Raw genomic sequence first — 23,990 nt, forward strand, 5'->3', positions numbered from 1 at the left:
GCATAGTAGAGTAAAAGTTATACAATGCTCACAAAAACTCATATAGTTAAAGTTGGCAATGTGTTTCAGTGGCATACAGATACCACCCCAGAATCAATGTTCTGAAATTTTTACAAAATGTAGACACCATTACAAAAATCTGGGAAGTCTGGAAATGAAGAGTTAAGGGATACAGCTAATTCCACACTGGCATATAATCCTTCCTCATTCACTATCACTCCCATTTGTTTACACTGGGCAGGCCACCTTTGCTTTGCTCTCTTGTTATCTTCTTTAATAGAAATGCACTTTGGGAGTCTACTTGTGATTTAATATGTTTTTTATCAAGAGCCACATTCTTTCATCTTTACTCACTGACTAGCATCTTATTCCATGAGTAATCCCATTTTCTTCACTGGGACCACTCACAGGGAGTAGGGTCCTACCCAACTTGAGTTTTTATCTATGCTAAAAATTGTGTTTTAAGTTTTACACGCACAAAATTTGAAGCGTTTTAACATAGATAAATGACACTCCCTCTCCCTGTTCCTCTTCATACCCACCCAGCCAACTGCACCCAGGCACGCCCTACCCCAATGCCCTGCACACCAGTACTTAATTTGTAATGAAACAGGTGCTGGACTCAAGGAATTTTTTTACTTTCATAACTGACACAGCAAGTTTAGAGGTGCCATGGATCAGCCCTGGTACAAATGAAGCACTGCTACACACCCACTCCATGTCCTCCATCTCCTGGTCTACTATGTTCCCTCGGTGCCTCACCTTGTCATCTGCATCCTTACTCCATGCCTCTGTCATGACTGGAAGGGAGTCCTGGTTTCTGGCACAAATGTGTAATTCATGTAATTTGGATGAGCATCCAGACCTAGAGATGCTTGCTATCTCTATTGTCATCTGGCCCTGTGAAAAGCTTCACCTCTTGGTCCTCTCTTCATGTGTTCAGCTCATATTCTTCATTTCTAACTCAAGACAATGTTAATCACCCCATTGCTAATGTCGTAGGTCCGTTGAGCTATTGCTCTTGTGTCTGCTTCCTCCAATACTTTTCACACAGCAAGCCAGAATGGATTCTTTTAAATATGTCTCCTTGCAGTGATAATAGAGCAACATAGGAACAAAGTTGTGCCAAAAATAAGTGTTAGCAACCACGCTGCTTCTAATGGCCTCCTGAGAACAGACTCCTAAGCAGCTCTCAGGAACATAATTATACACCTGATTCTCTGATGAGCTGTGTATAAGTCACTGACAAACTTTGAATCACTAACCTGACAGATTTGTTTGATATGAAGAAAATAAAAGTTTTCATATTATCCAAACAAAAGATTTAGGTTCTCTTCCCATTGAGTTCAATGCAAGTTTAAGTGGAGTCAGGATCAGACTCTTAATCCCTCAAAGTAGAGGCTCTATGCAAATGAGTAAAATAAGTACAATAGGTAAAGTGGATTGAGTTAACATCTCTTCCTGTTAAATGGATTGGAAAGCGGTTACAGCTCCTGCTCAGTTTCCCACTGGGCTTCTGCCTCATCAGGTGGACATTCATTGTAGTTGAGACATGTCGGTGTCTTTCTTGTGAGCATGTTACTTGATGTTCATGAAACTGCCAACCTCAGGCAGACCCTAGGGATGCGGCCTTAGAGGCCTTCCAGTACTATGCAGATGTCTGAACTTCATTTTACTGATCCCTGAGGCCCTTTCATCAATATGAACTTGTCTGTGAAATGAGATAGTGGTTTCCCAGGTCCTAATGAATGGATGTGGTACTAATTGTCAATCTTGCTGCCAATCTCAGAAAAATGGCCAAAGACTGGCTGGGTGTCGGGATTGAATCATCCTCTCGCCCCATAACCAGGTCCTGCCTGACTGAGGCACATTGGTGAGGCAGTGCAAGGAAGCGTGCACCTCTGTTCCCCAGGCATGTACTTATACTGCAGATAATTAGAGGACTTCGATCTCCAGGGCTGCCAGTCCAGCCTTTGTCACTATTGCTAAATTACTTGAAAACAAAGCTGGTGGTGATGTCACCTGCACTCTCTTGGGGATTCTGCTGGAGGAGGGAAGCTATAAGTCCTGTCATGGGCTCAGTATGGACTTTGTAAGCATGCAACCCAGGGGCCTCGGTCAAACCTGTTCTTAGTGCCAACCACTTTTTGCAGCCTCCCAAAGAAAGTGGTGGAAGCTGTGTTGCTTGGGTAGGGTGACCATATTTTCCCAAAGGAAATTTTCCCACTTCACGTGGCTGGCGTGAGGCCCCTCCCCCCACCACCACCCGCAGGGCCAGCCTGAGCGCGCCCCACCACCCCACTGCCTGCTCGCACAGGGCCGGCCCAAGGCCACCCTCTCAACCGCATGCATCGGGCTGGCCCAAGACCCCCTGCTGCCTGCCCGTGTGATGCTGGCCTGGCCCAAGCTGCTCACCTGAGCCCTTTCTCCTGCCCGGGGCTAGCGTTGCTGCTCACTCCCCCCGACATTCCTCCATGGCCCATGAGGAGTTGCACCCCACTTTTTTTGGCAAAACTGTGCATTTGTCAGTTTGCTTTTACCAACTGATAATCAGTTGGCAAGAGCAAACGGGACAAACGCCCAGTTTTGCCCAAAAAATTGGGATGTCGGGACAGGGCTTAAAAAAGGGACTGTCTTGGCCAAAACAGGACATATGGTCACCCCACGCTTATGGCATTTAAGGTGGGCTGGAGAGACACCCAGACAGGTGTGGGTGTCGCAAGAGGGGAACTTGCACTTGAATAAAATATTTGAGATTGTTGCAAATGCTAAAATGTAATATATATACAATGTGGTGTGTTTATACACAGTTCATCAACCGTCTCGGTGCCTGTGACAAAGGGAGCAAACATTCACAGTGTATGCGTTCCAGATGTGTGCCCGTTCCAGAGCAACGCACACACTTCCAAAGTGCCACTATTTTTCTGTATAATCCAGTTCATTTTCTTCCAGTAGTTTGCACTGAATTCTTCCAGCTTGGTCTGTAGCTTGCAATTAGCACAATTTAATAGCTGTTAAATAGGGTAATCACTTGTTGTTGTTCTCACAAAGGCTTTAATCTGGCAACTGATATTTCTCAATAAACCCATGCTCGCACTGGGTGAGCTCTATTAAGATGGACTCTAAAGTGAAATTAAATTAACTCTCTGCTCTGAAAACCATGGATTCCACTCCCCCTCCCTTCTTCCACTGACATGAAAGCAGATAAATTCCACCACCCAGCTTTAGTAAGTGATCATGTGGAAAAAATGGCAAACTTCTCAGCACAGACCTCATCGGGGAGGTGCTTCAGACACTTCCAGACTCCCAAAGGAGATGGATTTTGGGGACCTGGATGTTGTCCATTCATTGACTGTTCCTGCAGTGTGGAGGATAAAAGGAGTTGAAGTTACAGTGGGTGGAAGGGAAAAGAGGCTCTAGGCCAAACACAGACTTGGTATAAACTGATGCAGCATCACTGATGGAGTTGCACCCTAGTACATCAGGCCCAGATTTGGGTCTTTGGCGGATTTTATGCATATGAAACATTTGCAGTTGCTTGTTGCTGCTATATGGATGGAAAGGGACCAATCTACTCTTAACGTAAACAGACTTGTTTCCACTTGGCTAGTGAACAGTTTTTGTGTTACATGAAGGAGACCGAGCTTCCAGTTCATGTCCTCTCCCCTTTTATTCCTCAGGATGGGAATGATAGGGAGGATGCAGGCTCAGAGGGATTGGGATAGTTTATGTCACCTAACAGCTGGATAAAGAATGGCATGAATGGGCTTGGAAGGGAATCCCATCTAGCCATTCTCTGAAAGAAGGAATGGTGTCTGGTATTTAGGGCTTTTGAAATTGGAGGTGTAAGGTAATAAGGTGGAGAGGGGGAGACTTTCACAGGGATGCAGTGGGTCCTCCTCGAGAAGTGGAAAAATTGTGGAGTTTCCAATTGCACTGGGATATTCCATGGCATTAGCTCTGAACTAAGGGCTTCTAATTAGTATCAGATTCTTAGCTCTTAAGTGAGTGACTTAGCAATAATTGGGTGAACAGGCTGTGATAGGTGATTTTCCATAGGTGCAGGATCCATTAGTACAAGGAAGGTTTTGTAATATTTATTCCGCCACCACTACACTTTTACAGTTGTAATTACTATAATCTGTCTTCTGTGTCGGTTCAAACATGGCATTATTCAGCAGTGGACCAAGTTAGAATATTCATTTCCCATGAAAATGATGTAATGTGCTATAAGTGTTGGCACATACAAGAAAAATCAATTCCTATGCAATAGAATAATGACAAAAGGGCAAATAACTATATAAAAAGCCAGGGGTGTTTTGTAAAGAGAACAACAACAACATATATACAGAAAACAAGAAGCCCAGTGGTTTGGGATTGAGCTTCCTGAGAGACTGCCTCAGGTAGCTCATCTGCAGCAGTGGGGAAGTTCAAGTTGCTAGAAAAATGAGGGAGCTGCTGGCAGGGTATTGTTTGAAAGGGAGACTGACTCTGAAACTCACCTTCCCGTGCCATAGTCCAGCAGAGCCCAGATCTGTAAACTTGTGGAGTTGCTGCAAGGCTCTCTTTTCTCTTAGAGTTCTGAGGAGGAGAGTACGTGTGTGTATGCACTATCTGGTGCACTGGAAGATTAGGTATTTATGATGAGATGAGCGATTTTTTTTCTGTCTATATTGAATTGTACGTTGTAATTGTTGTAAGGGCACCTGGTACAAATGATGGGTCCTGCACCTTCACTTCTCTCAGGGCGGAGTCCCCTGACTCACCCCACTTTTACACTGCGTCTCCAGGCTATCACATTCTGTGTACCAAAGATGATTAGTCTGCAGACCTGACTGTGTTTGGCTGCCTGCATGGATCCCCTTTGGGGGCTATGACCAGTAGGTGACACACTGACTCAGATCAGCTTCTTCAAAACAAAATATTATTGATATACATCTAAAGGAATGTAGCAGTTGGGGAAAAGGGTTAAAACAACAAGCAGCCTACATGCTTTTGTCTTACCTAAAGGTTACGTCTAATTTATCCAAGACTCCTCAGCCTCAGGGAGTGAACATCAGTCTGCTCCCCAGCACTCACTGCCTCCTTGTGTGTCCCTCTCAGCTTCAGGACTGAGGTTTTTTACCCCTCCACAATTCTTTGTTTCATTTCCCCCAATTGGATTTCCTTCCTCTTCCCTCCCCCATGCCCACGGTTACCAGCCAGCCTATTGATCAGAGCATGGTGGAGGTAAAACTTCAAAGGAATTGATACCTGTATTTAAGTACTAGTCAGTAGGTTATCTACAGCCATTGTCTGCCTCCCTGAGGGTGAGCACCTGCAGTTGTTAACCTTTTGAAACTGGGTAGCAAACAGCATAACGATAATTAAATAGACAGAGGTACACATAATATTCATTCAAATAATTCAGATGTCTCCCACATTCTTCACAGACATATTCTCTGAGAAGTGGTGGGGGGAACTTGCAGTGCTGCTGGCCTTGGCAATCCTGATCCCTGGATAAACAGAGGACTTTGGTCTCCAGTGGCCAAATCCTGCCCTGCCTTATGCCCATGTAGCCTCAGTGAGGTCAGTTTCCCTCGAGATTTACCAGTTTTGTACATTTTACCGATAATGGATCACTTAAAAGACTAAAACCCTAAAAAGGCTATTAAGAACAGGTATATGGGAATCGTAACCCACTTTCAAGCTAGGGTGCTTAGCCAGCTATATGTCCACCATTAAGCACTTTGTATCTACAATGTGTGACTGTGATGAATCCTCCTTGCTAGAAAGGTTACCGCTATACTATAAATCAAATTCTGAAAAGGGGGGGAAAAAGCAGCAGTGATAAATTACCTGAGTCTGGAATCAAACTGTATAGTTGGGCCATGATTTGTCATCTGCCTAGGACAGGGGTTCTCAAACTGGGGGTCACGATCCCTCAGGGAGTCGCAAGGTTAGTACATGGGGGGTTCGCGAGCTGTCAGCCTCCACCTCCAAACCCTGCTTCACCTCCAGCATTTATAATAGTGTTAAATATAAAAAAATGTGTTTTTAATTTATAAGGGGGGTCGCACTCATAGGTTTGCTGTGTGAAAGGGGTCGCTAATACTAAAGTTTGAGAAACACTGGCTTGGGAGATAGAGCTTTGAGGGTACTATAATTGAAGCTACTGGCACAGGATAAGATGTCTCTAAATGTGTTACTTGCTATGACAAAAGTACCAAAGATAAATAAGTTCTGTGACTGTGAGATGAAAAGATTCCAAAAAAAGAAAAAGGTTGGGCTCCATTACAATACAGTGATATAGCTAAAAAGAGGGGTCACTGTGGCAGTTGACAGGGTCCATTGAACTATTACCAACCAAACTCCAAATGCCCTTTGTGGTGCAGCCTGACCTTAGCTGAGGTAGCTCCAAGACACTGCAAGAGATGAAGCCAAGATGCCTACAAAGGTTTCTGCCTGGTGAGAAATGATTGCTGTCGGCAAGTGAATCTTTATGGTTGTAAAAAAGAGCACCTGAGAAAATGAGAGAAAAAGACCAACTAAGAAAGGAGTAAAGCAGTAGAAATAGTGATAGGACTCTACGGTCTTGTCTACAGTAGCCTTTCTTCCTTAAAATTAGATTTCTCTGTTGCTACCTATTCAGTTCCACCAGCATTGATGGTGGGAGCATTTCTAACGTCCACCCAGTTTCTCTCTCATGAGAAATGACCCACTTCTTGGGTCCAAAGAGCACTGACACTTGGAGCCATGTTGTTACTAAGGAGAGACTTTTCAAGGTTCCCTTCTCACAAGATTTTAGCTCAAACTGCTCTCTAATATATACATGAATCTCCCAGTGATTTAATCCTGTTATAGAAAATCAAAATAGTTGAAAACAATCTTCTGTTTTTTTCAAGGGCACTTTAAATCCCAAACAAAAGTGAAACTTCAGTACTAGATTGCCACTTTTCAGTGGTTCAGTTATAATACGTAGCACTTGAATAGCTCTTTGTAACCATTCACTCATTTATTCTCAGAACACCCCAGTGAGATAGGCAAGTATTATAATCCCCATTTTACAGACAGGGGAAACTGAAGCAAGAAGAGGATAAGTGACTTATCCAGGGTCTCGCAATAAGTCATTGAAGTAGAATCAATATTAGAACTCAGCATTCAATCTTGTGCTCATTTCTTTAAACCATATTGCCTCTCAGTTAAGATGCACCCAGGGCAGGTACATACACCGATGAGACTTGCAGATATGCTTAGTCTCCTGAAAAGCTGTGTTAAACTATAAAAATCACAGAGGTGATTTCCTGTTCTCTTCTGCTTTTTTTTTTTTCTTTAGCTGGTGCTGCCTGAGTATTCTATCCATAGCCTTTTCTGCATCATGTTCTTGTGTGCTCAGGAATGGCTAACCCTGGGGCTGAATGTTCCTCTGGTTTTCTATCACTTTTGGAGGTAAGGCTGTCTTCTATGTACTGGACTATTGTCACTCTCATTTGCCCAATGAACATGCATGCATATGGCATAATGAAAACACAGCAGTAACACGAAGGATGGATTTCTTTCTCCAGTCTTCTTTTCTGTACCATTAGTTGCATACGTAGATGAAACTCAGTTTTGCCGTGGGTTCATATTTTTAAGCTGAAAGGGCCTCGAACTTTAATAGTCAATCTGGAGAAAGAGGAAAACATGAGGCATTCAAGTTCCAGTGAAGAGGATGGAGTGGATTTTAAAGTTTCTACAAACCTGAATCTTAAAAGAAATATTTTTATGGAAAGCAGTATATTATTATTTTTTAAATCTTAGATTAAGTTAATTAACTGTTCCTATACAGTGTTGGAACACAAATACTACAGCAGCGTAGTAGTGCATGAGAACTGGGAAATGAAATAGACTAGAAGATGAAAGTGAAACTAACCATTGCACTAGGCACTCTACAGACAAGGGCAGTCCTGGCCCGAAAGAGCTTGCTATCTAGGGATTGAATGGGCGTGGAGATGAAACTACCCTCTCAACCCTTCCATCAGGGTTGTGGATCATTGATAGGGGGAGTCTGAGGGATGTTTCCACTTTCACTCTCTGTATTTGTGGTTAGGGTTGCCAACTGTCTAATCACACAAACCCAAACACCCTTGCCCCACCCCTTCCCCAAGGGCCCCACCCCATGCTCCAGCCCTTCTCTGAGGCTACCTCCCCTGCTCACTCCAGCCCCCCTCCCTCTGTCGCTCACTCTCCCCCACTCACTCTCCCCACTTTCGCTGGGCTGGGACAGGGGGTTGGAGTGCAGGAGGGGGTCTGGGGTGCGGGCTCTGTGAGGGAGTTTGGGTGCGAGAGGGGGCTAGGGCAGGGGGTTGGGGTGTGGGAGGTGTTCTGGGGCGTGGGCTCTGGGAGGGAATTTAGGTGCAGGAGGGGGCTCAGGGATGGGGGTTGGGATGTGGCAGAGGGTGCAGGGTGCGGGCTCCGGCTGGGTGGCACTTACCTCTGGTGGCTCCCAGAAGGGACCAGCATGTCCAGCTCCTACGCTCAGGGTAGCCAGGTGGCTCTGCGTGCTGCCCCTGCCTGTAGGCACCTCCCATCCCATTGGCCGCAGTTCCCCGTTCCCGGCCAATGGGAGCTGCGGAGTCAGCGCTCAGGGTGGGGGCAGCACGTGGAGACACCCTGGCTGCGTCTCCACCTAGGAGTCGCAGGGACATGCTGGCCACTTCCAGGAGTGGCGTGGAGCCAAGGAGCCTGCCTTAGTCCCGCCTCGCCACCAGACTTTTAGTGCCCTAAAATCTCCTGGATTGTCTTCAGAAGCCTCCAGGCAATCGAGCCCGATTCCAGGAGACTCCCAGCCAAAACAGGAGGGTTGGCAACCCTACTTGTGGCCAGATTCTCTGATCTTCTCCAGCCACTTTGTGCTGCTCTGGCTTTGCAGAGTGGCCGGATTCTGGCTGTAGCTGTCTGCAGGCAAGCTTTCCATTAGCATAAAACTGGCAGAGGCAGCCTCCCCCATCCCATCACAGTGGGAGGGAGGGGGCATTGCAGGAGTGGGATGTGGTGAAGTGGAGCTGCTCTATGCCTGATCTTCCACTGGTTAAGGTCACTTGGGGACATTAAGAATTAGTTGCTTAAGGTAAAGTTTCTCTTCAGCAGCTCTAATTTATGCTAGAGCCAGACAATATAGGATCAGGGAACTGCAGCCAGCTCCCTGGTAGCCAAGCCCCCAGTGCACCCTAGCGAAGAATCAGTCCTCCATCTGTCCTTAGGATAACTAAGGGACTTTAATTTCCAGTGCTGTCAGTATAGCACCTTTCAGTAGCACTACATTCCCATAAAATTTTTAAAAGACATACATGATTTTTATCTTGTCTGGGTCTCTTTATATCAGGAGGGCTAAAGAATGTAGCAGAGACCAACTGCTGTGTAGCAGTGTGAAGAGCAGTGTTATAGTGAAGAAAATAATTAGGAGTTTCTTGGCTTGGAACTAAAGAGTGGGAGCTCTCTCGTAGTATTTGCTACAAAAGCTCAGTAGTAATTTTGAGTGGAATGGCACAGTGTATTATTCTGAGTTTAGAGTGACAATCTAATTCTCAAAAGCTTGATGGAGTTGTGAATGTGCTTCCTCTCTGGTGGGACTGAATACATGAAAGCTAATAGTATTTCCAGCACAATTTTCGCAGAGGGGAACACCTCAAGTGTCACAAGAACAGGTGTCTGGCAAGTGTGAAAATTATATTTAATGTGCAAGGCAAAAATGTTGTTTGTGGATGGCGAGTGTTTATAGTCATGCTTGGGGGGGGAGTATAGTAGATCTTTATCTGCAGAGATGTCTCTGTATGTATGCTATTACTCTTATTATTATGCCTCCAGTAAGGATGAGGGTCCATTATGCCAAGTGCTGTACAAAGACACAGGAAGATGTGGGGAGAAATCATAGCCCCAATGAAGTCAATGGAGCCAGAATTTCACCTATGGCCCCTTTTGAAGAATCTGCAGTCTATATAAAGATGAGTGAGTGTGACAAATGCTAGAAGGGAAGGAGGGAGAGAGGACATGGTTAGCATTAATGAGAAGTTAAACATCTGGTTCCACAAGTTGGCTATGTGCTGGCTCTGCATCATTTAAAAGGATGGGTGGGTTTTTAAATAAACATGTAAATATAATCAGTTCCTGATCCCATCAATCTCCATATATTAGTTTCTATACTGTATTTTTAACAGTAATAATAATACTTCATCTAAGGATCTCAAAGCATTTAACTAGAATTGATCTGGAAATTATTTTTCCTCACAAAATAATTTAGACAAAAACAATGTCTTTTCTTCAACATTTTTCTTCATTTTTTTGAGCTTTTGTTGAAAACCCAAACATTTTCAACAAATATGGAAATTTCCCTTGTGTAGAAAAGTCATTTTCCATTCAAAGATTATGTTGGTGGCAAATTTTTCAGCCATATAACAATGCAACTGAGCCATATAATGCATGCCATATGAGTAGGGCCCTACCAAATTTACGTTCCATTTTGGTCAATTTCACATAGGGTTTAAAAAATAGTAAATTTCATGATTACAAGCTATTTAAATCTGAAATTTCACGGTGTTGTAATTGTAGGGGTCCTGGCCCAAAAAGGTTGTGAGGGGGTCACAAGGTTATTCTAGGTGGGGTTTCCAGTACTGGTACCCTTACTTCTGCACTGCTGCTGGCGGCAGTACTGCCTTCAGAGCTGGGCAGCTGGAGAGCAGCAGTTGCTGGCCAGGAGCCCAGCTCTGAAGGCAGAGCTGCTGCCAGCAGCAGCAAAGATGGCATGGTTGGGCCCTCAATCAGCAGCCACCACTTTCTGGCCACTCAGCTCTGAAGGCAGCAGTAAGGGTGGCATGGTATGGTATTGCCACCCTTACTTCTATGCTGCTGCTGGCGGGGCACCGCCTTCAGAGCTGGGCACCTGTCTAACAGCCACCGCTTTCCGACCACCCAGCTCAGAAGGCAGGGCAGAAGTAAGGGTGGCAATACTACAACCTCTTTTGGGTCAGGACCCCCAATTTGAGAAATGCTGGTTTCCCCTGTGAAAACTGTATAGTATAGGGTAAAAGCACACAAAAGACCAGATTTCACGGTGGGAGACCAGATTTCACGGTCTGTGACACATTTTTCAGCTGTGAATTTGGTAGGGTCCTACATATGAGATATGCAAGTATTATTATATTCTTTTTACAGATGGATAAACTGAAGTGCTTATTGGTTCAGAGAGAATTACCTGTTGTCATGCAGTTAGTCAGTGACGTAGCTGCTATTAGAATTCAGGAATCTTGATTACCTGTTCTAACCACTAAACAAGACTGCCACTCATAACATATTTGTATTAGAGAGTAAGTCACAGTCACATAAGGAGGATGGAATGTATTGTTCTAAACAGTTAATAGAACATAGGGAGTCCACAAGAATTAATTGCTACAGGGATATATGAGTAGTCTGTTTAGATTGGTATCAGATTTCAACAATGGCCAATGCCATATGTTTCAGAGGAAGATCTAAAACAGGGGTTGGCAGCCTTTGGCACGCGGCTCGCCAGGGTAAGAACCCTGGCGGGCCGGGCCAGTTTGTTTACCTGCCGCATCCGCGGGTTCAACTGTTCGCGGCTCGTACTGGCTGCGGTTCGCTGTCCCAGGCCAATGTGGGCAGCAGAAGCGGCGGCCAGCACATCCCTCGGCCCGCGCCGCTTCCCGCCGCCCCATTGGCCTGGAGCGGCAAACCACAGCCAGTGGGAGCTGCGATCAGTCAAACCTGTGGAGGCAGCAGGTAAACAAACCGGCCTGCCAGGGTGCTTACCCTGGCAAGCTGCGTGCCAAAGGTGGCTGACCCCTGATCTAAAACCTCCAAACTGAACCTAACTTGCTATGTCATGGGAGGAGATGGGATTTCTTCCTGACTCTGGGCTAGTGATCTGGGGCATGAGGACCTGCAACCTGTAAAAATTGGATTTAGCATATTAGTGTCACTCCAGATGTTTTCTCTTGCTCTTTCAGGTATTTCCATTGCCCAGCGGATAGTTCAGAGCTTGCATATGATCCACCTGCAGTCATGAATGCAGACACCTTGAGTTACTGTCAGAAAGAAGCATGGTGTAAACTAGCTTTCTATCTCCTTTCCTTCTTCTACTATCTTTACTGGTAAGCTTGGTCATTCCCATGTGGAAGTGGTACGGAGCTGTTTTTCAAGTAAAAATTAAGCTTGCACTATGGACCGACAAGAACAGGCAGCCTCGTTCCCTTTATCTGGAGCAACCGTTTCAGTCCCTGATTCAGGCAACATCCCTGTTCAGAACAGCACTTAAGCATGCGTTTAAGCCCCATTGAGGTCATAGGACTTACAGTTAAGCATGTACTTACGTGCTTTCCTGAATTGGGGCCCAATGCATCCCCAAGGTTTCCAATACAATTTTGTTCAGCCTTCAGTCAAAGAGCTATTTCTGCTAGGAAATTAATTTTTTTTTTTTTTGGTCCTTTGGATAGTCTGTTTAGATGGATGTCACTCTATATTGATATCATAGCAAATAAGTTACATCAGCTTAGGGCTGATGTAACTTATCATTTGGCCCAATGTTAGGGCCAAATCCTGCCCTGTGCTATGCGAGTTGATTCTTACCTAACACTCAAAAGAGCACTAGAACGGGGGCCCAATAGCTGCAGGTGCACCTGAGCAGCTAGCATGCTTGCTTTGGTCTGCAGCAGTAAGGTGCACTTGGCAGTACCTCTCCCGTGGCCTATCCTGAGCCAGCTTACCTTGCATTATAAAGATAGTTCTGGAGCTAGATAGATAAGGCCTCATCCGAAGGTCACTGTAGGTCAAGGAAAGACTCCAGGTCCATGGACAGCTCCACCCCCACTCCTCCCGCTTACACTCTCACATTTACTAAGGGCAGAGATGCAAATGGCTGATGCAAGGAATATGCAGGGATCATGTCTAGTTAAGGAGACACTTGCATGATCCTTGCACTTTTGCTGGTAGGGGCCATGTAATTATATTAAAGCAGCTTGACAACACAAATTCATGCTTTTAATTTTAAATGAAGTTATTTTATTTTAGTTTTCCCTCTACTCCTCTCATAGCTGGGATCATGTCCAGTACCCTGTCTCCAACACCCCTATGTTGCATAATGCTTTGTAAGATGGGGCTTGTTCAATCAGTACACTGCTGTGGGAGGCTGAATGTCCCTTCCTGATTAGCAATAGTGATAATGTAATATCTGCTCACTTGTCAATCACAGCATTATCCTGAGGTCTAAATGCTGCAGGCTGCATGTTAAAATTTGTGGCAATTAAACTGAAAAGTAATTACTAAGAGCAAAATTATGTCTGGCCAAATCTGTGTGAGAAGGCACAAGGGTCCTCCCCCCTCTTACCCATCTGCTCCCCTTGGCATGAGTCGGGTACTGTCGGAGTGGGAAGGACAGGGATTGTGCTTTGTTAGCTCTCCTGGCAGTGCTAACTTCACCCATCCCTTCCTTGGCCTGTTTGGGGAAAGCAGAGCCATAGAACCTTTACCTTCACCCTTTGTACTGGCCAGCAGACTAGAATCAGTTAGTTAACAGCGTTTCAGAATTCCCTCTGGGGCCGCTCATTTCTGTCATCCTAAAACATGGCCAGAAACTTACAGTTGCAATCTGGCCCTAAGCGATCTAGTGTAAATTACAGAATCACCTAGGCCACCCCTACCTATATTATCAGAGCTGGAGATACAATGAAGCAGGTCTGTGGTAGTATAATACGATTTCATAGTTATACAGAGTTACACTTAAGATATATGTATCCTAGCCAACTGATCTCTTTATTTTTGATGTTTCCTCCATTGCATGAAGATTTTTTTCTCTTAAGAAATGAAACAACACCATTTCAGTGGAAACCCTGCTTTTCCTTCTGGGAATGGCTGGCAGAAATTTCAAAGATCAAACACACTAGTAGAGTGGTTTTATTTTCTTCACTTTTCAGACTCAGATATCAGAAGTACATTATTAAGCTCATGCGAAGCTTGTGGTGTGATGGAAAATGGCTAATGAATTCATAGCATCTCGAGTGATTTCTGATACTAATCTTGAATCCATCCTTAATTCAGTTGCTATAGAGAGAGATGGAAGGAATGTGAGCCAATATAGCAAAGGAAGGCATAGGCCATTAGAGTAAAAAATTAGGAATGGAGTGTAAAGGTTATAAAAATCAAAGTGCTTTGCATACTTCAAAGGGACGCTTTCATATTGGCTCTTTCTCTTTTGCATTCAGCATGATCTACACTTTAGTGAGCTCTTAACTCAAAAATCATCATTAAAGACTGGGAACAACAAAGGATGGAGAGCAAGGACAAGTCAGCCTACAGCGACGCTTGGTAAAAAGAATAGCAAGCAGAGGAAAGCTTTGAACTCAAGCAGTAATACAGTATATGAAAGACCTATGCAGTAAGAATAATGGCCAACTGCGGATCTGGAGTACCATGGAGACTAGGCTGAGTAAACTATGCTTATCTTCCGTTTCTCTGTGTATCCCAGTCTGTGGCTTTAAAAAAAAAAAAACAAGCAAAAAATTATCACATGTGGAGGCAAAGTCAAAGAACTATCTGCATCTGATGGGAGATGCTGCTTAGTGAAATTGGTTCATCACAAACTGCTATTTCACAAGGAGCAAAGCTTCTCAATGACTATTTTGTACTGAAGAGTGAAGGGGGAGGATCACCATCCATGGGAATGGTGGCTAAGGATGCTACTAATACACCTGTTAAATACACAGCATTCTGAGCATGAACACTCGTCGGAATCAAGGTGGGATTCATGTCAGTTATCCAAGGATGTTCATCTGACTCCAAGGAAAAAGAGTTATTGTATCTTGACAATTAAGTGATTTTAATGCTTTTTTTCGCACCCATGACAAAGAAATTAATAACTTGCACTGGTAGTGCAGTGATTTCCAAAAATATACTGTTCCTGTGATTGAATATCCAGTGGTATATATTTTTATATTCCATCTGTGATGCAACAGTTTATGTATGGTACAATTATGTCTAAAATGCATTCAGTTATGACCTAATTCTGTCAACCATTCAGTAGCATAGTTTTCCTCTTACTGGGGAAAAAAATTGTTAAAAATCACAATATTATGGAATGGTGTAACATGAATATTCTACACACCAGAATGGTGTATGCAAAATATTGTACCTGTAAAGGACCAGATTATTTTAGTCTGTAATTTTCTCATGCTGTTTCATGTGTGTTGTCCAGTTTAATCTGAAATTAATGGGCTGTTTCGTGCTTGTTTTCCCACATATTGGACAAGTATTGTGAAGGATGGTCAATCCTTTTAAAAATAATTTAATGCAAAGGTTTTTGACTTCATCTTAGAACACAGGTTGATATAGATGGACTGTGTATGCTTATGAATGAATAAATATATATGTACACACACACAATCCAGCTATAAATATATATTAAGGTAAACTGTTTGTTTAAAACCTGTGACTAGGGTGCTGGGCTTCTGGAAAGTGTTTTACACACTGGCTATTTGAAAACAAAAGGTAATGTAAACAGTAATTTAATTTCTCATCTCATTGAGAAGTCCAGTCTTATACTTCTTAAATGAAAACTGCAATGTAATACAGAGATATTCGAACTACACAATTCCAAAGAAGAGTAGGTCACTATAAAGAACATTAATTGGCATAAATATTATTTGGCCAAATCCTGTTGGCTTTACTCACACATAACCCTTATTCTCACAAGTAGTCTCCTTGACCTCAGTAGGATTGCAGGATGGGCCATTTGTCTCTACTCAAGGCAAAACTTTCAATCAAGTCAAAGGGTGAATTGTTTGAACATGGGGCCAAATTCTGGCCTTCACTAAATTTGCTTTGAACTACGCCAGAAATGCAAAGCAGACTTAAAGGTGGCCTAAGTAGCTAGCTGAGGATTTCCTTGATGTAAGGGGAAGCCTTGAGCGGCATAGGGCTGGCTACATCAGCCCTACGCCACCCTGCTTGTAGCCTTAAGCATAAGAGCTGTGTCAGGTGCCGGGTCTGAGGTCAATGGGATTTGAGGAAAGATCCCTCACAGCATCTTGCAGGATCAGCCTCCAAAGAAGCAAGGACCACACAGTAGCAAACCAGCCCTGTTTACTAAATGGAGATGCTAAAATAGTGGCAGGTATATCTGAATGCTATATTCTTAGCTCTTCAAACATATACCAGATCTTTGCAGCTTTCTTGTAAAGGCAAGTTTGATTCCATAGAGTTTATCAAATGGTACAGTAAGTAGAACAGATTGTTTGTTTGTTTTGTTTTTAAAGTAAAATAGCTTTGTTTTATGATAAAATGTCTCATTACTGTAAATGGTCCAGAAACTTAATCTGAATTCCTTTGTGACTGAATGGCCTAGTATCGTAACCAGTATAAGGAGCTGAGGGATGTGTGTCACAAAGGGTAAAGAATAAAAACGTTTGCAAGACTTAAATTATCTTTTTTTATGTCTAGATTTGCCTGCCTTACTTTAAGAGGGGCATCATGAGTGAAGCAAGAGACAAGAGATCTGGGTTCTGTCCTTAACTCTCCAATTGATCTGATGTGTGCCCTTGGTCAAGACACTAGCTAGAATCAAACCTGAGTCAGGGGAGTGTGTGGCAGGACTGAATTGTCCCAGGACCTGGGTAGAAACCGACTGTGATTCTGAGAGTCACAAATTGGTTCCTGCTTCTCCTTTGCTTCAAGAGGGAAGTAATTTGTGCCAGCCCTTTGCTGGTGCTGCTTATTTCTCTCTGTGCTGGCTCAGCTGTGCTGGTTGGTGCATCGTGGGGGGCAGGGCATAAACTCTGACCACTCTCTGCCCACCTTTACCTTTGCTCACCCTCAGTGGCACCAGGTTTGTATAATTTTTGGTGGTGCCCAGAACGGGTCCAAGTCCTGCCCCTCCACCTCCACCTCTGCCACACCCACACCTGCCTTGTAAGCAGATATATATTTTTTTAAAAAATGTAAAAATGGACTGGAAACAGTAAGAGTTTAACAGTTTCCCTATATTGCACAATATCACTATCATAAGAAAAAATTATTTAACTAAGAATATCAGCTTTATTAATACTCTTTTGAATATGGAAACAGCCAAGCACTTTTGGATCAATAACCCTCAAAAGCAAATACTTTCTAAAATTAAAACAAAATATAGCTCCTTCTTTTGCAATGTTCTTCAGGAGGCAGCAAACAGTGTTTTCAATGCAATTTAAAAGAATAACGGGGAACGTTTTTCTGTGGGTGTTAAGGATTTGTTCTTATAAAACTAATTTTTTAGATAAAGTGGAGTTGTCACCGTACTAAGGGCTTGTCCACACTGGAGTTTCACACTGAGATGAAACTGTGCCAGCACAAGTCAGGGTTAACTGGGCCTGGATTGTCTTCACTAGAGACTTGCACAAATGCAGCTATGCTGGTGTAAAATAATCCAGTGCAGACAAGGCCTACAAGTCAGACAATCTAGCAGCCACAGCAATGCACACCTAAGAACCACTTATAAAGAACAAAGGAAAGAAATGCCAACTCCTAAGCAAATGTAAGCGAGGGAATGGTCACACTATTGTGGGGAACTTTCCTGGCTTCCGCACTACCCCGGTGAAATGGGCTAGCAGAAGGATCTGAGTCCTCGTTCCCACTTCCTTTACCCAGAGGCCTCCCTGCCCTCAAGGACTCCCCTTCCACTCTCCTGTCTGGCAGAGTCCTTGTAACCCCAACAAGGCTGGGCCCAGGATTCCTGAGGGGCTCGATCCCCAACCTTGCTGTGGTCACCTGGGGCAGAGGTGGCCAAACTTTTTGGGCCGAGGGCCACATCTGGGTGGGGAAATTGTATGCAGGGTTGGGGTGCGGGAGGGGGTGTGGTGTTCAGGAAGGGGCTCAGGGCAAGGGATTGGGGCAAAGGAGGGGTGAAGAGTGAAGGAGGGGGATCAGGGAAGGGGGTTGGAGTGCAGGAGGGAGCTCAGGGCATGGGTTGGGGTGTAGGAGGGGTCCGGGGTGCAGCAGGGGGCTCAGGGCAGGGGGTTAGGGTGCAGAGTGCAGCAGGGAGTTCAGGGCAGGGGGTTGGGGTGCAGGAGGGGTGTGAGGTGTACGAGGGGGCTCAGGGCAGGGAGTTGGGGTGCAGGAGGGGTGCGAGGTGCAGGCAGGGGGCTTAGGGCAGGGAGTTGGGGGTGGGGTGCAGGAGGGATTCGAGCTCCGGCCTGGCGCCGCTTACCTAAAGCAGCTCCGGGGTGGCAGCAGCGCGCACCAGGGCCAGGGCAGGCTCTCTGCATGCCTGCCCTGGCCCCACTCCAGGAAGCGCTGTGGTTCCTGGGGGAGGAGGGGCAGAGGGCTCTGCGTGCGCTGCCCTTGCCGTTCCTCCAGGTACCTCCCCCAAAGCTCCCATTGGCCAGGGTTCCCCATTCCCGGCCAATGGGAGCCTCGGGGGGGGCGGTGCCTGGAGGCAAGGGCAACGCACGTGGAGCCCTCTGCTCCCCCACCCAAAGGCCGCTTCTGAGAGGAACATGGGGCCCGTGGCACCATGGGGGCAATCCTGTGGGCTGGATCCAAAGCCCTGAGGAGCCGGATCCAGCCCGCAGGCCGTAGTTTGCCCACCCCTGGGCCAGGGTGTCCCCACTCCAGGGTACTCTCTCTGCACTGGACACTTCCCTGACTCACTGATCATTACATACAATTTAAAGCAAATACAATTTATTTAATCAGCAACTAATTTAAAAAAGAATAAGGAAAAAATAGGAAAGGTTAAAGGAAAACATCATCCACTCTGGGGCAGGGGACATTACAAACAGTGTCTCTGGGATGTCAGGGCAGTTCACAGTCTGTTCCTTATAGGTCCCAGGCCTCCTTCTCAGGCCCTGGCTGTACTGCAGGGATGCTGTGGGTTGGACACTTGCTCTGGTGGTGGCCATAAACCTCCGGGCTTTGGGTGGTGGGACCCTTCTTCCCAGTGTCAACTCCCCATCAGGTTAAGATCGCCCTCCCAGTCTGGCGTGCAAGGACCCTTGGCTGGGGGTGTCTTTCTACGCTGGGCCCTTTGCCCAGGGTTCCCCCTTGGCTGGCCCCAGCTGCTCACCGCACTCAGCTCCAGAGCTCCAGCCCCAGCTCCACTGTTCTAGCTCCAGCTCCACTCTGCCTCAGCACTGCTGCTGCTCTGCCTCCAGCCCCCTGGGCTGCTCCTCTGGCTCTGTCCCTGCAGCCCTGCTCCTAGCACAGGTCTGCTCTCTGGGCTGCTTCTGTAACTCTGCTCCCAGCTCTGACCTGCTTCCTGGGCTGCTTCTCTGGCCCCTCTGAATCTGGCACAGCTCTGCTCCCCAGCTCAGCTTGGGCCCCTACTTTCTCCTTAGCTCAGCCCCACTTTGTCTGACCCAGGCAATTCCAGCTCACACGGAGGATGGGACCCCCCCCGCCCCCGGCCTCCTGACTCCCTGATTAGCCTGCCCACCCTGTCAATCAGGCTGACCTGGAGCATTGGACTCTCCCCATTGTTCCTGGGGACTGTCAGTCTCAGGGTCCTGATTTCCCATTGACCCCTCCCCTTTTAGTGCTGGGAGCTAGCCAACCAAAACACCCCCACTGAATAAGGGCACAACAGTTCCCATTACACAAAGAATGGGCCTGGGGATGAGGGGTTCATGGTGCAGGAGGGGGTTCAGGGATAGGGCAGAGGGTTGGGGTATGGGGAGGTGAGGGCTCTGGATGGGGGTGTGAGCTGTGGGGCTGGGGATGAGGGGTTTGGGGGTGTGGGAAGGGATCAGGGAGAGGGTTGGGGTGCAGGGGTGAAGGCTGTGGGGTGGGGAGGGAGTGAGGGCTGTGGGGTGAGGGGTACACAATGCAGGAGGGGGCTCAGGGCTGGGGCAGAGGGTTGGGGTTGGGGGGGTGAGGGCTGTGGCTGGAGGTGCGGGGTTTGGGGTGGGGCTGGGTTGGGGATGAGGAGTTCAAACTTTGGGGTGCAGCAGGCAGGCTGCCCCAGGGCTGGGGCCAGAGAGGAGGACCCCCTAGCCCTCTCCCCACCAGCAGCAGTGAGCTCCAGGGGAGGGCCCCCCTTCCCTCCCCTCCCTTCTGGCATGACACACCCAAGCCCCAGGATGCTGCCAAGAGGTCTCGGAGTCGCTTGCCGCAGGGCGGCTTCCATGCCACTGCATCTCCTCTCCTTCTCCCTCTGCAGGCGCAGCAATCAGCCTGCCGCCGCCGGCGCCGCTCCCTCAGTCAGCAGCGGCTGGTGAGGGAGTGCAGTATGGAGCTTCAGGGAGCAGCTGCCCACTGCCCAGGGTGCAGGTCACAGGTGAGGCAGGGTCCAGGGGTGCTCGGGGGAGGCACACAGAGGTGGGAGGAGGACTGGGGGAGAGATCCGGCCCCAAACATTGGTGGAGCCAGGCCCCCGGGGCCCTGAATTTGCTGGAGCACAAGCACCACGGGCCCATACAACTCACTGCCCTGCTCACCCTCTCTGCCCATCAGTGTGGGAAGGTAAATAACAGCTGGGCACCAGCTTCCCTCCCATTGCACAGACTCTGGTGAGGCAGGTAGCCCAATCAGGGAAACAAAAAGGTTCCTTATGCCCCCTTATTCCTTTGAATGCGTGTATAGCCCAACGCATGACTGAGCCATTAACGTTTCAGTGCCTCTGTGTCCTCACCTGTAACATGGGATAGTGGTACCTACCTTGTGTCAGTGCTTAGAGCTCTTTGGATGAAAGATGCATTAGAGGCAGAAGGTTTTCATACATAACATGTTCTTTGTTTATGGGAGAGGAATATTTCTAAAGGAAGGAGGTAAGAGATGGAGATGAACCAAGTGTGAGGAAAACAAACCTGAAGGAGGTGCCTGTACATGGAATCTACCTAGATAGTTTGGGTTCGTTGAGATCCCCAAAGAGTGGGCTCACTGACATGGCCACATAGTACCCTGGCCTTGTTGTTACTAGATTTGCCCATTACTTTGGGGTACGCTCATTTATTAGGATTACTCTTCTGAGGGGGGGGTTCTGTAATTCTATCAATGTACTGCTTGTGTCACATGTGTTTTCATATGGAGCTCTACTCCTCCCTTCTGCAAGTCCCCTCCCAATGGAGCTCTACCTACCTACCTACCTACACACATACACAGCATGTCTGAGCAGACCAGGTCAATCAGCACTTTCAAGCTGACCCCTTATGTGCCCCTGGGCTCAATAGGCTGGGCCAAGCAGCACTTTCAACCTGTCACCCTTATATGCCACAGGTTCAGCATGTCCCTATCCCCACTCTCACATCACAATTGTACTGGTAGTAACCCACTTGATGAGCAAACCCCACAGGATTTTTGGGCGCTACAGGGATCTTTAGCTTAGGTAAAAGAAGTGTTGCTGCAGAGTAAATGGGGAAGCTAGAAACACAAACGAATAAAGTTCGGAGAGAGAGAGAAGCAACCAGCTTAACCATAAAAGTTATTTATTGAATAATAGTGATAACTACACAAGGAGAGCCTAAACCAACATAACAGTTACATTATTAAAGGTTAATACCTGAGGTAGAAAAGAAAAGAGAGAGAGAGAGAGGGAGGGAGGGAGGGATCTCACCCACTCCATGAGGCTTGAACTGGTCGGGGTTCCAGAGTGATGGTGGTAGCTCAGGATCCTGAGTGCTGGAGACAGGCAGAGCCCCCAGCACAATCAGTCAGGAGATGGAGTCCCAGTGGAACTGATGCAGAGTTTGGGTGCATGCATCAGAACACTGACTTGAACATAGGTAGGCGTTTTTGTATAGAAACAGCAATGGTTCAAGGGAGAACACTATATTTGTTTATGGGTAAACTGATGACTCAAGAGTTTTCTTTAGGCTAGACAATAGGAGCTGATCACTCTTGGCTATGAGTGGTGTTTTCTTCCAGGGAGCTCACAATGCAATCAGGCTGCTTCAGTATTTTGGATATCAATAAAGGATTTATTACTAGAATTGGTCTGATAACTGCTGAGCTGGGTGTGTGCAGGTGTAGGTTCATTAACATCCAGAGCAGAGATCCCCCATGATGCAGTGCTTCCCTGCTTTTCTGGTCCCAGAGTTCAGTGCGAGTCTCTGTTCTCTATTCTGAATGTAAATTGAGATGTCTCCCTGTCTCATCTTTCATGCAGATGAGGCTAGGGGAGTTGTCTCTGTTCTTCATTCTGTGTGCTAATGGAGATGTCTTAATATTGTCACCCAGGGCCGGCTTTAGGAAGTGCGGGGCCCAATTCGAACATTTTCGGCGGGGCCCTGACAGGGATTACTTTAAAAAAAAAAAAAAAACACGTAAAAAACACCTTTCATTTCTTCCATGTATTATTTACTTTCCATAACTATATAAATAATAAAATTATATATTACATCCATTGTGTAATGTATGTGGATGCATGCTAAGCCTACCTAAAGTTATTGACACACACCCCGGGACCGCTGCCCCATCCACCCCCCTTCCCTGTCCCCTACTGTCCCCTGCCACCCCATCCAACCCTTCCTCTCATTCCTGATGGCCCACTGGGACCCCTGCCCCATCCAACCACCCCTTCTCTCTGTCCCCAACTGCCCCTGGAACTCCTGTCCCTGACTGCCCACACCGCCCAACCCAACCCCTGCTCCTTCCTGACTGCCCCCCCAGGACCCTTGCCCCCATTCAATCCCCCTGTTCCCTGCCCTCTGACCGCCCCAACCCCTATCCACCCCCCCACAACCCTCCGAACTCCCCTGTCCTCTTCCAACACCTGCTCCCTGCCCCCTAACCGCGCTGCCTGGAGCCACTCGGCCGGGTCCGGGTCTGGGCCAGGTCCGCTCGGTCCAGGCTGGGTCCAGGGCCGGGTCTGGGTCGGGTCCGCTCGGCCCGGGCCTGGGTCCGGGTCTGGGCCGGGTCTGCTCGGTCTGGGCCTGGGCCGGAGCCCCTGGGCCAGGGCCAGGCCAGAGCCTCTCGGTCCGCACTGGCGCCGGCGCCGCAGGGCCCGAGTTGAGCCGGGCCAGAGCCACTCGGCCAGGTCCACGTCCGGGCCGGGGCCGGGCCCGGGGCCGCGGGACCGGGCCGGAGCCTCTCGGTCCGCGCTGGTGCCGGCGCCGCAGGGCCCGAGCTGAGCCGAGCCAGAGCCGCTCGGCTAGGTCCACGTCCGGGCCGGGGCTGGGCCCGGGGCCGTGGGGCCAGGCCGGAGCCTCTCGGGCCGGGCCGGCGCCACTTGGCCAGGGCCGGCACCGCGGGGCCCGAGCCAGCCCGGAGCCGCTCGGCCGGTTCTGGGTCCGGGCCGGAGCCGCTCAGCCGGGACCCAGACCGGCACCGCGGGGCCCGAGCCAGGCCGGGCCAGAGCCACTTGGCCGGGACCGGGCTGGGGCCAGACCGGAGGGAGCCGCGCGTTCGACCTGGGCCGCACTGAGCCCCCTGGAACTCTCCTCCACCCCCCTGCTTACCTCCTGCCTGCTGCTTGTTTCAAGCTTCCTGCGAACATCTGATTTGCAGGGAGGAGAAGGTGGGTGGAGCGTTCAGGGGAGGAGGGCTAAGTGGACCGGATGGACAGCTGCGCGGGGCCCTCTAGGCGCGGGGCCCCATTCAGGGGAATCGGCCGAATCGGCCTAAAGCCGGCCCTGTTGTCACCCTTGTCAGGAGGGATCAAGGTGTGTCTCCGAACGCCCTTCACTGCTCTCTGCAAGCCTTTTCTCTGATTGGTTTTGGTTCAGAGACTGGTGTGTGTGGGGGGGGTTGTCTTTCATGAGTCAGACAGGCTGGATACTGCATCCTGGTTCCCCAAGAACACAGAGCTGACTGGTATCATTGTAGCTGCCTTTTCATGCAGTTGTGCTTAGCTGAAAAGGCAGCCCTTGGAATGAGATTTCTATTCTCCAGCCTTATGCCATTCTATTTTTAGTCACAATCATTGCAATGATGTTGAATAAACTTGTTGCTGTTTGGACTGTTTTGGTCTCGAATACAACAAATTAATGCTGATAGCAAAGTGCTTTGACTACAGATAATTAGCTGCGCTTAGGCTGTCATTACTTATGTCTGTTTCATCC

General features: G+C 47.5%; 1 protein-coding gene across 1 annotated transcript in view; it reads left to right on the top strand.

Moving 5' to 3' along the window:
* Nucleotides 1-16,441, top strand: part of CNIH3 (cornichon family AMPA receptor auxiliary protein 3) — an 83,216-nt gene extending 66,775 nt beyond the window's left edge. Inside the window, exons 4-6 of the mRNA XM_054023038.1 lie at nucleotides 7,316-7,428; nucleotides 11,979-12,122; nucleotides 14,229-16,441. Coding sequence (XP_053879013.1) covers nucleotides 7,316-7,428; nucleotides 11,979-12,122; nucleotides 14,229-14,256 — 285 coding nt within the window. The 3' untranslated portion in view covers nucleotides 14,257-16,441. The remainder of the gene's footprint in view (nucleotides 1-7,315; nucleotides 7,429-11,978; nucleotides 12,123-14,228) is intronic.
* The last annotated feature ends 7,549 nt before the right edge of the window (nucleotides 16,442-23,990 follow it).

The sequence above is a fragment of the Malaclemys terrapin genome, chromosome 3 (assembly GCF_027887155.1).
Source record: "Malaclemys terrapin pileata isolate rMalTer1 chromosome 3, rMalTer1.hap1, whole genome shotgun sequence".
In the NCBI taxonomy this organism is placed as follows: Eukaryota; Metazoa; Chordata; order Testudines; family Emydidae; genus Malaclemys; species Malaclemys terrapin.